The sequence below is a fragment of the Geotrypetes seraphini genome, chromosome 11 (assembly GCF_902459505.1).
Source record: "Geotrypetes seraphini chromosome 11, aGeoSer1.1, whole genome shotgun sequence".
NCBI lineage: Eukaryota > Metazoa > Chordata > Amphibia > Gymnophiona > Dermophiidae > Geotrypetes > Geotrypetes seraphini.
In genome coordinates this window covers 62,943,050-62,958,371 of record NC_047094.1, presented here as the reverse complement: position 1 = coordinate 62,958,371, position 15,322 = coordinate 62,943,050, and the positions used below count along the sequence as shown (strand labels likewise).

Below are 15,322 nucleotides of genomic sequence, written 5' to 3'. Positions count from 1 at the left end.
GGACACTGTACTATTCGAAAGGGTCCAGAGAAAAGCGACTAAAATGGTTAGGGGGCTGGTGGAGGTGCCGTATAGCGAGAGATTAGAGAAACTGGGCCTTCTGTCCCTTGAAAAGAGAAGACTGAGAGGGAGCTTGATAGAAACATTCAAGATACTGAAGGGAATAGACTTAGTAGATAAAGACAGGTTGTTCATCCTCTCCAAGGTACGGAGAACGAGAGGGCTCTCTCTAAAGTTAAAAGGGGATAGATTCCGTACAAATGTGAGGAAGTACTTCTTCACCCAGAGAGTGGTGGAAAACTGGAACACTCCAGGGGTTCAAGCCAAAGTTAGACAAGTTCCTGCTGAACCAGAATGTATGCAGGTATAGCTAATCTCAGTTAGGGCACTGGTTTTTGACCTAAGGGGCCGCCGTGTGAGCAGACTGCTGGGCACGATGGACCACTGGTCTGACCCAGCAGCGGCAATTCTTATGTTCATGTGAATGTGATATGGTCAACTGCCTAAAGTGTATAGGCTGATGCACTAGACATGAGATATAAAAGTTAAAAGCATATCTTTGCCTTTCCTGAGCCTATTAGAGAATAGGCTCAGGCAGATGTCTCAATAAAACATTTTATTGCACCTTCTAAAGTGGCTTATGTGTGCTGATTGGGTGAATGTGCAAGGTTTCTGGAAAACCCGGCCAGGAATCTCACATTCACATACTTTGCCTTTGCACCAGTGGTGTAGCCAGAAATTAATTATTTGGAGGGCCAATGGTTAACATGAGTGCACATGAGGCACTGAGCACCCCATATCTTCTGTCTTCTCTTGTTTTTACTTGCCTCTTCCCCCTATTCCCCATCAAAATTTAAGTAAAAAATAACTTAGCTGACTGGTATCTCCCAAGTCCCACCAGCCACAGAAATCCAGAGCTCAATTCACTCAGATGTGCAGTACAGTACAGAAGCTAGCAGGAAGTAGCAGCACTTGATGCTGGCACCACAAGCACATTTACTGGTGGCTTAACACTGTCTCTTGCTGATCTTGCAATACTAGCATCAGGAGGTGCTCCTGTAAGACCTGAACAGGTTCACAGTGCTCCCATATACCCAGGAAAATATAAAGAGGAGTTAATCTGTGAATACTCTCACAGACAGAAGTACAGAGCAGAATGAGAATACTGCAATTTTACTGGATCAGCCAAGCCCAATATAGCCATGTTTCATCCTCAGGCAGCATTGGGAGGGGAAATTACTAGTCCATACAGCAAGAGAAGAGGTATCACCCTGGGTTTTTGAATTCTGCTTGATTTGTGAATGTGAAAGTTTTTTTTGCTTGAAAAGGAAGAATACTTGCTTATCCTCTTGCAAGTTTCCCCTGACACAGCCTGAGGGGGAAACGTGGCCACATCGAGTTTAGCTTATCCAATAAATCACAGTTTTCTTGATATCACTACTCTGCTCTGTGTTTGTGCAGATTCACAACGCTGGAATTAGCAGCTAAAAGTGCTGCTCCTGACTGCCAACTTCTTCACTGTCTTGCAATGGTGTCTCAAAGCAAATTCCAGAGTTCCTCAGCTGGCAGGGCTTGGAAATCCCCCCATCAGCTACATCAGTGGTATGCCTGGCTGCTGAAGGAGCCCAGGCCCATCCACATTCATCTAGTACTGGCTTATGTTTGATGTGGGTTTTAACTTATGGAGGCCTGGATTGTAGCAGTTTCTTTTGTCTTTCTTGTTTAGCTCTCTCTGAAAAGCCCACCATCATGCACAGTATACTATATGCAAATCGTCCAGTGAAATTCATCTGCACAGCACCAGGGAAGTGTAAAGGACTCCCTATCCCCATCATCCGTTGGAGTGGTAGTTTAAGTGGAATTCCTACCATAGAAAATACAACTACATATGACGATTGGTCAGCCACTTATTCATCCAGTTATGTCATTCAAGGATCTTTAGCAGACAATGGCAAACTGCTGAAATGTTTTGTGAGTCTTGATGATGGGGACCATGAAGTGAGTTCTACGGTCACATTAAATTTTATTGGTAAGAAGCTTGGTTCTGTGGGGGAAATATTATGGAACATGCATTTTACTGAGCTAAACCAAATAGTGTATTTTACGATTTGGCTGAACATGAATAATGAAAAATATTATTTAGCTGAATACGAATATCAGATATGACTAATGAGCATTGAGCTTTAACATAACAAATAATAATAATAAAAAAAACAATGTGAAATCGGAGATCAGGTGTTTGCTTCAGTAGGATTTAGCACAGTAGAGCCCCAGATTATTCATATTTGAATTTAAATCACTATTCGGCTAAATACAAATTACTAATCGGGGCGAAACTGAATACAAATATTTGGTACAGCCCTAATTGTAAAAATTTTTTTTTTTTCTTGTGACAATTGTTCATACAGGCAATTTAGGAGGTTGTTTGGTTTTTGGTGGTGGTGGGGGGTTTATGGGGAGAGGGGAGTGTGAACACTTTGTGCTGCATATGGGCTCACTTTTCTATCTGGAATAAGCCAAAGCTCAAAGAACTCATCTGAAAGTACTGCTGCTAGACTTTTTATGGGTAATCATCAATCTGTTTATTTGCAAAATACTGGCTGCCAATTAAGCTGGCAAGCCAAGTTTCAGATTTGGTGTTGTTTTTTTGTTTTAAATTGAAAATCTTTTATTAAAAAGAAATCACCAAAGAACAATACAAGAGCATGGGAAATTATATTTGCAACGAACAACAAATATACAAACCCCCACTCCCTACCCCTACCCAAGTAAAATCAATGTTACAAAAAGCATTAGATGAAAAGTAAAAAAAACAAACACGTGCCTATACCGAAATATAATGCAACGAGGGTTTCTAAACCAGCAACACCACATTCCATACCCCCCAAAACCCTCCCACTAATACCAAGCCCAGAGTCTGGAGACACAGTGGGAACATAGACAAAAAAAGAAAAAGGAGTATTGGAACAGAGTCAGAAGATAACAAAAGGGGGATCACAAGTTGACCAGAAAAACTGAAAACTCAAGAGATCCATAGAAAACAAGACAATATTCAATGCCCCCCCAAGAGATGTATTTCCCAGCTTATTCAGTATTTGACTGCAGGCTCTCAGTGTCGGAAATTGCAAATGTGGTTCCTATAGAGATAAAAATAGCTTCCTCCTTTTATTTTTTTATTTTTCCCTTGAAAATTTATTGAAGGTTACACTAGCATCCTGCATCTCCCAAATAATCAATGTAGAAAAACTGCTTTCCAGGTCCAATAAGAGGGAAGTTGTGAGGTAGTCCAGTCCTGCAATATGGTTTTGTGATACAATAGACTAAGTTTCCAGATCCATGGTAAGGTGCCCCTCCCTCTAAGACTAGAAGTTCCTGGTAAGCCCAATAATAACAGAGTAGGAGTGCAGGGCCTAATACCTGCCACATATATGCACAAACCCTCTTCCAGAAAATGTGCACAACAGGACAGGTCCAAAATACATGAATATAAGTAGCGCTCTCCAATAAACATTTAGAACATTCACCCCTGACTAGAAAACCCATGTGATGAAGCTGTGATGGGGTAATGAACGCCCTATTAAGAAAACTATACCTACACTCTTGGAGGGAGGCACTGTAAGCAATACTGGGCATGGCTCATGGACTAGTCCCTATGTCCCAATTAAGGAGGGAGATTGACAAGTCTTGCTCCCAACTAGCTTTCAGGGAAGAGAAATGCTTTGGCAGTCTACTAGAAAGTAAGACCTCCTGAATGCCGGCATCAAAGGATGATCAGAAGCCACCTTATTTAAAAAAGGATTGGCAGGGAAATCTGGAGTTCCAAAAGATACACTAACAAATCATCTGCAAAAGTGGCTACTTTAAATTCACGGTCTCCCAACCGCACTCCCTTAATATCCAGATTAACATAAATATCTCATATAAGAGGGTCAAGCGTAAGTAATGAGAGCAATGGTGAGAGGGGGGTAACCTTGTCTAGTCCCTCTACAGATAGGAAAGGGATCAGAGAGGTGGCAGTTGACCCAAAGATGAGCACTAGCACTCAGAGTTTGAATGCCCTCCACAAAAGACCCCTGAAACCCATAGGCTTGAAATACTGCATAAAGGAAATTCCAGCGAACATGATCAAAGGCCTCCGTGTCAAAACTGACCACCAGAAAAGCCACCGCCTCCTGTAGGGGTGGTTCCTTCCTCACACACCTGAAGGTTAGGCCTCTCCCTGACGTCATAAAGCCTGAACAATCTTTTCATCATGAACCATTGTCTGCAAGAAAGCTTTCCAGCATGAACCATATCTTTGGGACAGTGCTGTGAACAAGGCTGCCCTGCGAACTTCTAAAAGCTAAGTTACTCAGCATTTCATATTCTGCTCTTTTCACTGGTTTTCAGCATTATATCTGCTTAATTTCTCTACTCCTCCCTGTTTCTTACTTAAAAAAAACAAAAAAACACAAAAAAATAAACCCTTGTCTTTTCTTTGTTAAATCGTATTTCCTCTTTCCCGTTCCCTTCATAGGAATAAGGGTAAGGCTTATAGTCTCACCAATCCCAGGGACCACTTTTCATATATAGAGACCCAAATAATCAGGACAACTCAAATCAAGTCACCTCACAACCAATCAAGATGACCTTTATTCTATGCAATCACTGTGGTGCTTTAATTTAAGACATACTATTTGGAGGCTTAAGGCTTGTCCCATCTGTCTTCAACTTGCTAGTATTAAGGAGGAGCTCTGCAAACTTAAACAGGAATTGAATACAATTAAAGCAGCTTCCATCACTCCACAAAATCATACCAACTTACCACCTCTACCTCAAAGAATAAAACAGTCCAGGAATAAAGGGTCACAGTAGGCTCAGGAAGACTACGACATGTAACACAGAAACTTCCACCTTCACAAATATTACCTCTACAGAATTCCTTCACTCCACTAGTGCACTGCGATACTCATGAAAACAGAAGGGAGGTGGAACTGGAACCAATGAAGGTAACTCAAGAGAACAAGCGCACCCTAAGCACAAATAAAAAAGCCAAAAACAGAAAACTATTAGTGTTGGGGGATTCCATCATCAGAGGCATTAACCTTGGAACACAAGGCGAGGAGACCAAAATAGTGAAATGTCTTCCAGGATCCTCAGCTACCAGGAGTTCCAGGCAAATACAGATTATAATTAAGGAAGAAACTAAGGATTTTAACACTGATGTTATCCATCTGGGAACAAATGACCTGGCCAACAACTCCACACTTGCAGCACAGAAAGCTTTTCAGGAGCTTGGTGAGGGCATGAAACCTTTTGTAAAGACTTCAGCTTTTTCTGAAATACTGCCTGCATATGGAAAGGGAGAGCAAAGAGTGAAAAACACAGAGGACTTTAATAGATGGCTCAAAGCCTGGTGTCATAAAGAAGGCTTCAGGTACATAGGAGGATGTGGAAATACATGGAAGGACAAGAAGCTATATTGCACTGATGGGCCTGAAGAAATGGGAACACATCACCCCATACTACAACCAACTTCACTGGCTGCAATTCGAATCCAGAGTTCTTTTCAAATTTGCATGCATATGCTACAAATCGATAAATGGTCTTTCGCCAAGATACATCACTCCCCACTTAAATCTTCACTGCACCAATAAGAAATCCCGCAGAATTCAGCTGTTCGCATTCCCTTCGCTAAAGCTTTGTCAACTCAAAAGATTTCTAGATAAAACCCTCGCCTTCCAAGCAGCCAAGATGAACCCATGGCTAGCCCAAATGATACTCGAGGCCCCCACCTACCTCGACTTCAGAAAATCACTCAAAACCTACCTTTTCAGCAAACAAGACCCTTAACCGACCCTTCAGATAATCTCAGGGCCCCTTACCCGACTCTTCTCCTTCACGATAGCTCCTATCTCCCCCCTGCTTCTCCTACCCACTTCCTTCCTCACCCACCAAGTCTGACCAAATCCGTTGTAAATCCGATAAATTTGTTGTAATTCTGCCCTCTTCATCTACGAAGTTGGCTAAATTTGTTGTAAATTTCCCTTTTTCATCTGCCAAGTTTGGCGACAGTTGTTGTAAATCCGATAAATTTGTTGTAAATCTACAAGTCTATGCGGATCCTAATCTAATTTATTGTAAACCGCCTAGAACTCGCTGGGTATGGCGGTATATAAGAATAAAATTATTATTATTATTATTATTACATATTACTACAGCAGGAAAAATTGGGTCTGTACTATCGCCCACCTGGACAAACGGAAGCAAACGACAAAGAACTGGAAGCAGAATTGAGGAGAGAATGCAAAAGCGGAAGTGTACTGGTGATGGGGGATTTCAACTATCCCGGGATAGACTGGAGCATTGGGAACTCAAGCTGTGCAAGGGAAACAGAATTCCTGGAGGCTGTGGGAGACTGCTTCTTGGAACAGCTTGTTAAAGAATCAACTCGAGGAAATGCCACTCTCGACCTAATCCTAAACCGACTAGGGGGACCTGCAAAGGAAGTGGCAGTTGTAGGACCACTAGGAAATAGCGATCACAACATGATCCGGTACAAACTAGAGGTAGGAACATCCAAAGTGAAGAGAACTGCAGCGACGACGCTCAACTTCAAGAAAGGGAACTATGACGCTATGAGAGCAGTGGTGAAAAAAATGGAAACCGTAGAGAAAGCATGGTCCATATTCAAGGACACGATGCTGGAAGCACAAAACCTGTACATTCCCAGGTTTAGGAAAGGGTGCAAAAAAAATCGAACAAAAGGCCCGGTATGGATAACGACAGAAGTAAAGAGGGCGATAGGAGATGAAAAAAAATCGTTCCGAAAAAGGAAAAAGGACCAAACCGAGGAAAACCGGAAAGAACACAAAAATTACCAGAAAAACTGTCACAGAGTGGTTAGGAACGCAAAGAGAGAATACGAGAAGCTGGCTGAGGAATCCAGAAACTTCAAATCATTCTTCAGATATGTCAAGGGGAAGCAACCGGCGAGGGAGGAAGTAGGACCGTTGGATGATGGAGACAGAAAGAGGGTGGTAAAGGAGGAAAGAGAGGTAGCCAACAGGTTAAACAAGTTCTTCTCGACGGTCTTCATGAGCGAGGACACATCAAATGTACCATTACCCGAAGAGATCATAAGTTGAGATCAAGACGAGAAACTGGTGCATATAGAGATAAGCCATGAGGAGGTCCTCAAACAGATAGACAGACTAAAAAGCGACAAATCACCGGGCTCAGACGGAATCCACCCAAGGGTTCTAAAAGAGCTAAGGAACGAAATAGCGGAAACTCTCCGACAAATTTGTAACTTGTCCTTGAAAACTGGGGAGATCCCGGAGGACTGGAAAATAGCAAATGTCACACCTATCTTTAAAAAGGGATCGAGGGGTGACCCGGGGAACTACAGGCAGGTAAGCCTGACTTCAGGCCCAGGCAAGATGATGGAGGCACTGATAAAGGACACCATCTGTGAACACATAGAAAAAAATGGACAACTGAAAGCGAGCCAGCATGGCTTCTGCAAGGGAAGATCGTGCCAAACGAACCTACTGCACTTCTTTGAAGGGATAAACTGCCAGATGGACAAAGGAGAACCCGTAAACATCATCTATCTCAACTTCCAAAAAGCCTTTGACATGGTACCCCATGAGCGGCTTCTTAGGAAACTGTGGAGCCAAGGGGTGGAAGGGGACGTACACAGATGGATTAAACACTGGTTGGCAGACAGAAAGCAACGGGTTGGAGTGAAGGGCCACTACTCAGACTGGCGGAAGGTCACGAGCGGTGTACCCCAGGGGTCGGTGCTCAGACCGCTGCTGTTCAATGTATTCATAAACGACCTAGAAGCGGGGACAAAGTGTAAAGTTATAAAATTTGCGGCTGACACCAAACTCTGCAGCAGGGTTAGAACCACGGAGGAATGTGAAGACCTACAAAGGGACCTAAACAAACTGGAAGAGTGGGCAAGTAAATGGCAAATGCGCTTTAATATAGAGAAATGCAAGGTCATGCATTTAGGGAAAAAGAACCCGATGTTCAGCTACAAAATGGGGGGATCAGTGCTAGACTTGGGTGTGCTGGTAGATACTACAATGAAATCAACGGCACAATGTGCAGCAGCCTCAAAGAAAGCAAACAGAATGTTGGGTATTATTAAGAAGGGCATTACAACCAGGATGACGAAAGTCATCATGCCGCTGTATCGTGCGATGGTGTGCCCGCATCTGGAGTACTGTGTCCAGTATTGGTCACCGTACCTCAAGAAGGACATGGCGATACTTGAAAGGGTCCAGAGAAGAGCGACGAAAATGATAAAAGGTATGGAGAACCTTTCATACGCAGACAGGTTGGGAAGGCTGGGGCTCTTCTCCCTTGAAAAGAGGAGACTCAGAGGAGACATGATAGAGACTTTCAAGATCATGAAGGGCATCGAGAGGGTGGAAAGGGACAGATTCTTCAGATTATTGGGAACCACAAGCACAAGGGGGCACTCAGAGAAGCTGAAAGGGGACAACTTTAGAACCAATGCTAGGAAGTTCTTTTTTACACAGAGGGTGGTGGACACCTGGAATGCGCTTCAGGAGGTTGTGATAGGGCAGAGTACGCTATGGGGGGGTTCAAGGAAGGATTGGATAAATTCCTGAACGATAGGGGGATTGAAGGATACAGATAGAGGTAGAGATAGGTTTTAGACAGAGTATGGATAGAAGGATAAAAGGGATTAGAGAAGGATCACATTACAGGTCATGGGCCTGATGGGCTGCCGCGGGTGCGGACTGCTGGGCACGATGGACCTCGGGTCTGACCCAGCGGAGGCAACTTCTTATGTTCTAAACCTTGCAGAGAAATTTAGACAATATTTTTTTAGGCATTTAAACTAGAAGGTGGGGGTGGTGTATATACGAAAGACAATTATAGAGACCACCCCCGGCAAAAGAAAAGATGTGATAGTAGTAAAAACTGCAACATAAACAATATCAGCAACTCATTTCTTAGTATTGAAACGGAAAGTGAAACAAAACAAAAATCCATACAAAAAAGGAGATTATCGCTGAAAAATAGCTGGAAAGCGATGACCACAAATGCTCGCAGTCTAAGCAACAAAGTTCATGATCTGCAAGCCCTGATGTTAGAGGCAGATCTAGATATTGTCGCTATCACAGAGACATGGTTCAGTGAATCACATGGATGCGATGCAAACATACCGGGATATAATCTTTTTAGGAAGGACAGAGATGGTCAAAAAGGTGGAGGAGTAAAAATCAATATCCAAGTGACTGAAATGCAAGGGACCTGGGGAGAGGAAGAAACGATATGGATCACTCTGAAAAGAGAAGATGGAACTTCTATCTACATGGGTGTAGTCTACAGACCTATGATTCAATCGCAGCAAATTGATAAGGATCTGATTGTGGATATCCAAAAGTTTGGAAGGAAAGAGGAGGTTCTGCTGTTGGGAGATTTCAGCCTGCCGGATGCAGACTGGAATGTTCCGTCTGCAGAATCGGAAAGAAATAGGGAGATTGTGGATGCCTTTCAAGAGGCTCTGCTCAGACAAATGGTGACGGAACCCACAAAGGAAAAAGCGATATTGGATCTGGTCCTCACAAATGGAGACAGTATATCTAATGTTCGAGTGGGTGCTCACCTGGGAAGTAGCGATCATCAAACGGTTTGGTTTGATATAACGGCTAAAGTGGAGAGCGGCCGCATGATACTTAAAGTCCTAGATTTCAAATGTACGAACTTTAATGCAATGGGAGAGTACCTGAAGAAAGAGCTGTTAGGATAGGAGGACATAAAAGAAGTGGAAAGACAGTGGTCTAAGCTGAAAAAAGCGATAAAAATGATTACGAACCTTTATGTGAAGAAAATCAATAAAAACAAGCCGATTTGGTTCTCAAACCTAGTGGCTGAGAAAATAAAGGTGAAAGAGTTGGCGTTCATGAAATATAAAAAAACCCAAGAAGAGGAGAGCAGAAAGGACTACAGGGTGAAACTGAAAGAAGCCAAGAGAGAGATACGTCTGGCAAAAGCACAGGCGGAATAACAATTGGCTAAAAATGTAAAAAAGGGAGACAAAAATTTTTTCAGATATATTAGTGAAAGAAGGAAGATGAAAAATTGAATTGCTAGGCTAAAAGATGCTGGGAACCAATATGTGGAGAGTGATGAGGAAAAAGCAAATGTGCTAAACAAATACTTCTGTTCTGTGTTCACAGAAGAAAATCCTGGAGAAGGACCGAGATTGTCTGGCAAAGTTACATGAGAAAATGGAGTAGATTCTGTGCCATTCATGGAGGAGGGTGTTTATGAGCAACTTGAAAAACTGAAGGTGGACAAAGCGATGGGACCAGATGGGATCCATCCCAGGATACTAAGAGAGCTCAGAGAGATTCTGGCGAGTCCTATTAAAGACTTGTTCAACAAATCTCTTGAGACGAGAGTGATTCCTGGGGATTGGAGGAGAGTGGATGTGGTCTCTATTCATAAAAGTGGTCACAGGGATGAAGCAGGAAACTACAGGCCGGTGAGCCTCACTTCAGTTGTTGGAAAAATAATGGAAGTGTTGCTGAAAGAAAGGATAGTGTACTTCCTTGAATCTAATGGGTTACAGGATCCGAGGCAACATGGCTTTACAAAAGGTAAATCGTGCCAAACGAACCTGATTGAATTTTTTGATTGGGTGACCAGAGAGCTGGATCGAGAACATATGCTAGTTGTAATTTACTTGGATTTCAGCAAAGCCTTTGATACAGTTCCTCATAGGAAGCTGTTAAACAAATTTGAAGGGCTGAAGTTAGGACCCAAAGTGGTGAACTGGGTCAGAAACTGGCTGTCGGACAGACGCCAGAGGGTGGTGGTTAATGGAAGTCGCTCGAAGGAAGGAAAGGTGAGTAGTGGAGTCCCTCAGGGTTCGGTGCTGGGGCCAATCCTGTTCAATATGTTTGTGAGTGACATTGCTGAAGGGTTAGAAGGAAAAGTGTGCCTTTTTGCAGATGATACCAAGATTTGTAATAGAGTAGACACCGAAGAGTGAGTGGAAAATATGAAAAAGGATCTGCAAAAGTTAGAGGAATGGTCTAATGCCTGGCAACTAAAATTCAATGCAAAGAAATGCAGAGTAATGCATTTGGGTATTAATAATAGGAAGGAACCGTATATGCTGGGAGGAGAGAAGCTGATATGCACGGACGGGGAGAGCGACCTTGGGGTGATAGTCTCCGTAGATCTAAAGGCGAAAAAACAGTGTGACAAGGCAGTGGCTGCTGCCAGAAGGTTGCTGGGCTGTATAAAGAGAGGCGTAGTCAGTAGAAGGAAGAAGGTGTTGATGCCCCTGTACAGGTCATTGGTAAGGCCCCACTTGGAGTATTGTGTTCAGTTTTGGACACCGTATCTGGCGAAGGACGTAAAAAGACTTGAGGCGGTCCAGAGGAGGGCGACGAAAATGATAGGAGGCTTGCGCCAGAAGATGTATGAGGAGAGACTGGAAGCCCTGAATATGTATACCCTAGAGGAAAGGAGAGACAGGGGATATATGATTCAGACGTTCAAATACTTGAAGGGTATTAACGTAGAACAAAATCTTTTCCAGGGAAAGGAAAATGGTAAAACCAGAGGACATAATTTGAGGTTGAGGGGTGGTAGATTCAGGGGCAATGTTAGGAAATTCTACTTTACGGAAAGGGTAGTGGATGCCTGGAATGCGCTCCCGAGAGAGGTGGTGGAGAGTAAAACTGCGACGGAGTTCAAAGAAGCGTGGGATGAACACAGAGGATTTAGAATCAGAAAATAATATTGAACTAAGGCCAGTACTGGGAAGATTTGCACGGTCTGTGTCTGTGTAAGGCCGTTTGGTGTTGGATGGGCTGGGGAGGGCTTCAATGGCTGGGAGGGTGTAGATGGGCTGGAGTAAGTCTTAACAGAGTGTGACAAACCTGTGGCCAGCTTTGTCCCTGTAAGGGATAAAATCAAAACACGGTCCCTGGTCAGAAAGGCTGACCAGGTTAAAAGTAAAAGTTTGGTTTTGGCTGACTACCCCTCAGACAGTGAGGTAGAGCAGGAGAGGCAGGAATATAGGTACCTCCAGCAGAGAGCGCCATCTCAGGACAGGTACCCTAGAAAGCCTGAGAGGACTCTTATTGAGAAGTGGAGTCCTAGGGCTGGAAGGTATGCTCATTACCAGCCTAGGAGAAACCTGAGTTATGTCCCTAGGGATTTCCTGCCTAACACAGCTGCTCTGAGGAGAGAGGGGTGGGGCTTCAACCAACATAAAAACAGAGTATGGAATCTCAGTAGGGGGAGCAGGGAAAGCTGGGACGGAGCTGGGGCTAACGAGCTCAGGCAGCGGCAGGAGAAACAGCCGAGCTTGGAGGCAGATGAGGGGAGAAGTCTCTCTCCTCCAGCCCGCAGCAGTGAGGACGTGGAGATGACAGAGGACTACCTCAACTCCACCCCAGAGGCTGCTGAGCAGACAGAGGCTATGGACGTAGCTGAGCCATTGCTGGAAGCTAGCCATTTCCCCACTGACATGGAGGTTAGTTGTTAAGGGGAAGGAAGCAAGGCTGTGATTGTGCTGTCTCCCGTAACCCAAGCCCAGCTGACAGAGATTAGGAGAAGGGCAGGAAAATCTCTCCGCTACTCTGTATGACTGCCCGGAGAGCTTTGTTTGCTCAAGGAACTTTTATCTGTAGGGGTGTGAAAGCTCCGTGGGAAAAACCCAAGTAAATTTCACAGCTTACATAATGCCTTGCTGTGTTCCTTCGGTCAGGAAGCCTAGCTGATAATAACGAGCTGTGAAGCCTGCTCTGCAAACCTGTCCGTGTCTCAGCTAGGTAAGCTGAAACGTTTAAGAAATTCAGTGCTAGGTTTTGAAACTGTAATTACTCTGGCTGTAGTCACAAGGTGTGCAAAGTTTGAAAGTTTTATTTTTCTGATAATTTTCATTTGCCTTTTTCCCTGGTGAAGAGGACTGTATTTAAACTGGAAAGTCCAGGATATTGAACTGTATGTGGCATTTATAGCAAGCCATTCTGACAACTGCAAGTTATTTTGTATTTTATAATTTTTGCCATAACATACGGGTGGCTGATGGTATTCAGACCCCCGGGTTCAATAAAGCTCAAGAACATTCTTTTGTAACAAGACTTACCTGTGTGGTCTTCTCTTTATAAGTTACTCTCAGTGTGGTCTGGCAGACTAGGCAGGCGTCTAGGTCTGTTCTACCCTGAAAAGCCTTCCTCCAACCTGAGGAGGCCACGCCGACAGGCCAGAACTCAACACACTTAGTCCCTCTGCTGGTTAGAGCAAGGAATAAGTGTGTCACAAGTGGTATCAGAAGTGCTGGATTATTTTTTTTGGACATTTGATTTTGGCAAACCTTTTCAGAAGCACTGAGAGTCAAAAAGTTTGCTGGAGAAATTATTTGACCACTATATGGAAACTTGATATTGAGGATACTTCATCCTGGTTCCAGTGGAGGAAATCCTTGAGGACTTCACAGCGGCGGATCCGGAGTAGAGCGGCTCAGGAGGGAGACCAACCCCACAGACGGACGGAGAGGCCGGGACCAGAGGGATAGCAGGATCGTAAAGAAAGGGCAGTGCACCCTTAATGAGCACACCTGCGCAGACTCACCAGTACTGCGGTAAGCACGCTAGGCTGCGGGGACTGCTGAGGGCAGTAATTGGTATTTGGGGAAACCATAAAATACCACACTTGGAGGTTTTTTTTTCTGATTACGTCCATAGGTCTGCAGGATGGATCCACCGCTGCTTGCAGTCTTGGCAGGAGAACGCCAGCACCGGAGTGAGGATCTTCGCGAAGGCTGGGAGTCCAACAAAGAACTTTGGCAAGCCAGCCAAGAGGGGCCAAAAGCCACCATAAAGACTTTGTGGGACTAATGGAGGCGCAAATGCAAATAATGGGACAACTGTTGCAAGTGATGGAGGCATATTTGGACGCCCAAAATATGGTAGATATGAGACCTACTTTTAGAGAACACCCATCCACACCCACCCTGACACACACACCTGGGGATATGACCCCTAGTGGGAATAAGTTGCCCAGAGCCCGGGTAATACCCAGAGGAAATTTACACCAGCCACGGAGATTCGGTGTTTTAAGTGTGGGGGAAAAGTGTGGGGGACATCGACAGTGGGAGTGCAGGCAGAAAGGAGACTTCACCATAACTAGCGGGATGAGGCGGATGCTCAGGGAGAGTATCTCCGGAAGGTATGGATTGGGGATAGACCGGTGACCGCCCTTATAGATACTGGGGCAGAACAGAGTGTGATGGACCGTAAGCTGTGGCAACAAACAAGGAGGCTTAGCTCTGACAGTAAGGGTCGTGGTGAAGCTATGATACACTGTGTTCATGGGGATGTAAAAAAATATCCTATGGTCCCAGTGTCCTTTAAGGTAGAGGGCAAACGGACCACATTAAGAGTGGCGATCATTGAGGATTTACCTCACGCCCTGATATTAGGCAGGGATTGGAATGATATGCAGACTCTAATGACTCAGGTTACTGCTAAATCAGCCAATAGGGAGAGAGAGAATACTCTTCATAAAGATTCTTGGGTATTGGGGTCATGGTCTAAGGGGAACCCCGAGAACAGGAATCCTGGGAACTCAGGAGGTCGGCGGCCTAGGTCCAAGCGGAGGAAATGGCAACCCACTACTAGATGGGCGGCAATATCCGATAGGACTATTGCTCCTACATGAGCGTATAAAGGGGCTGCAGGGTATGACTTATATGCAGCCCACGAGCAGCAGATCCCTGCTAGAGGGAGAGCTTTAGTGTTAACTGACTTACAGGTCTCTTGTCCCCCTGGTTCATATTTGAGGATTGCTTCTCGTTCAGGTCTGGCTTTAACAAAGGCTTTAGATGTAGCAGCAGGAGTCATAGACCAGGATTTTAGGGGAAATGTGGCTGTCCTACTGGTCAACCACGCGGAGACCCCTTATGTAGTGAAGCCTGGGGATCGCATAGCATAGATGTTGTGCGAACGGATCTGGCAGCCTCGATTAGAGCACTGGGCGAGGTTCCCTACCACAGAGAGAGGGGGGAAAGGATTTGGGTCATCTGACAAATCGCACCCCATGAATCATCAAGTAGGGGGCCAAGGATCTAACCCAGAGGCGCTTCCTCATGAGGATGAAGCAGCCACAATGAAGGAAAGGGGAAGTCCTACCTTGAGAGAGGATATGGAGATAATAAAGCAGGAATTGAAACAAGTAATAGGACTCATTACAGCCTCTCATGAAATAGCAGTTAAGGAAGTCTCCCGGGAAATACTGGATCAGTGTCAGCAGGATAATGCCACTTTGAGAGATA

At 44.5% G+C, this 15,322-nt stretch overlaps 1 protein-coding gene across 1 annotated transcript in view; it reads left to right on the top strand.

Annotated features, from left to right (window-relative positions):
* The window catches only part of LOC117368835 (sialic acid-binding Ig-like lectin 8), a 96,908-nt gene extending 81,926 nt beyond the window's left edge, over positions 1 to 14,982 (top strand). Inside the window, exons 3-4 of the mRNA XM_033962580.1 lie at positions 1,727 to 2,029; positions 14,849 to 14,982. Coding sequence (XP_033818471.1) covers positions 1,727 to 2,029; positions 14,849 to 14,982 — 437 coding nt within the window. The remainder of the gene's footprint in view (positions 1 to 1,726; positions 2,030 to 14,848) is intronic.
* The last annotated feature ends 340 nt before the right edge of the window (positions 14,983 to 15,322 follow it).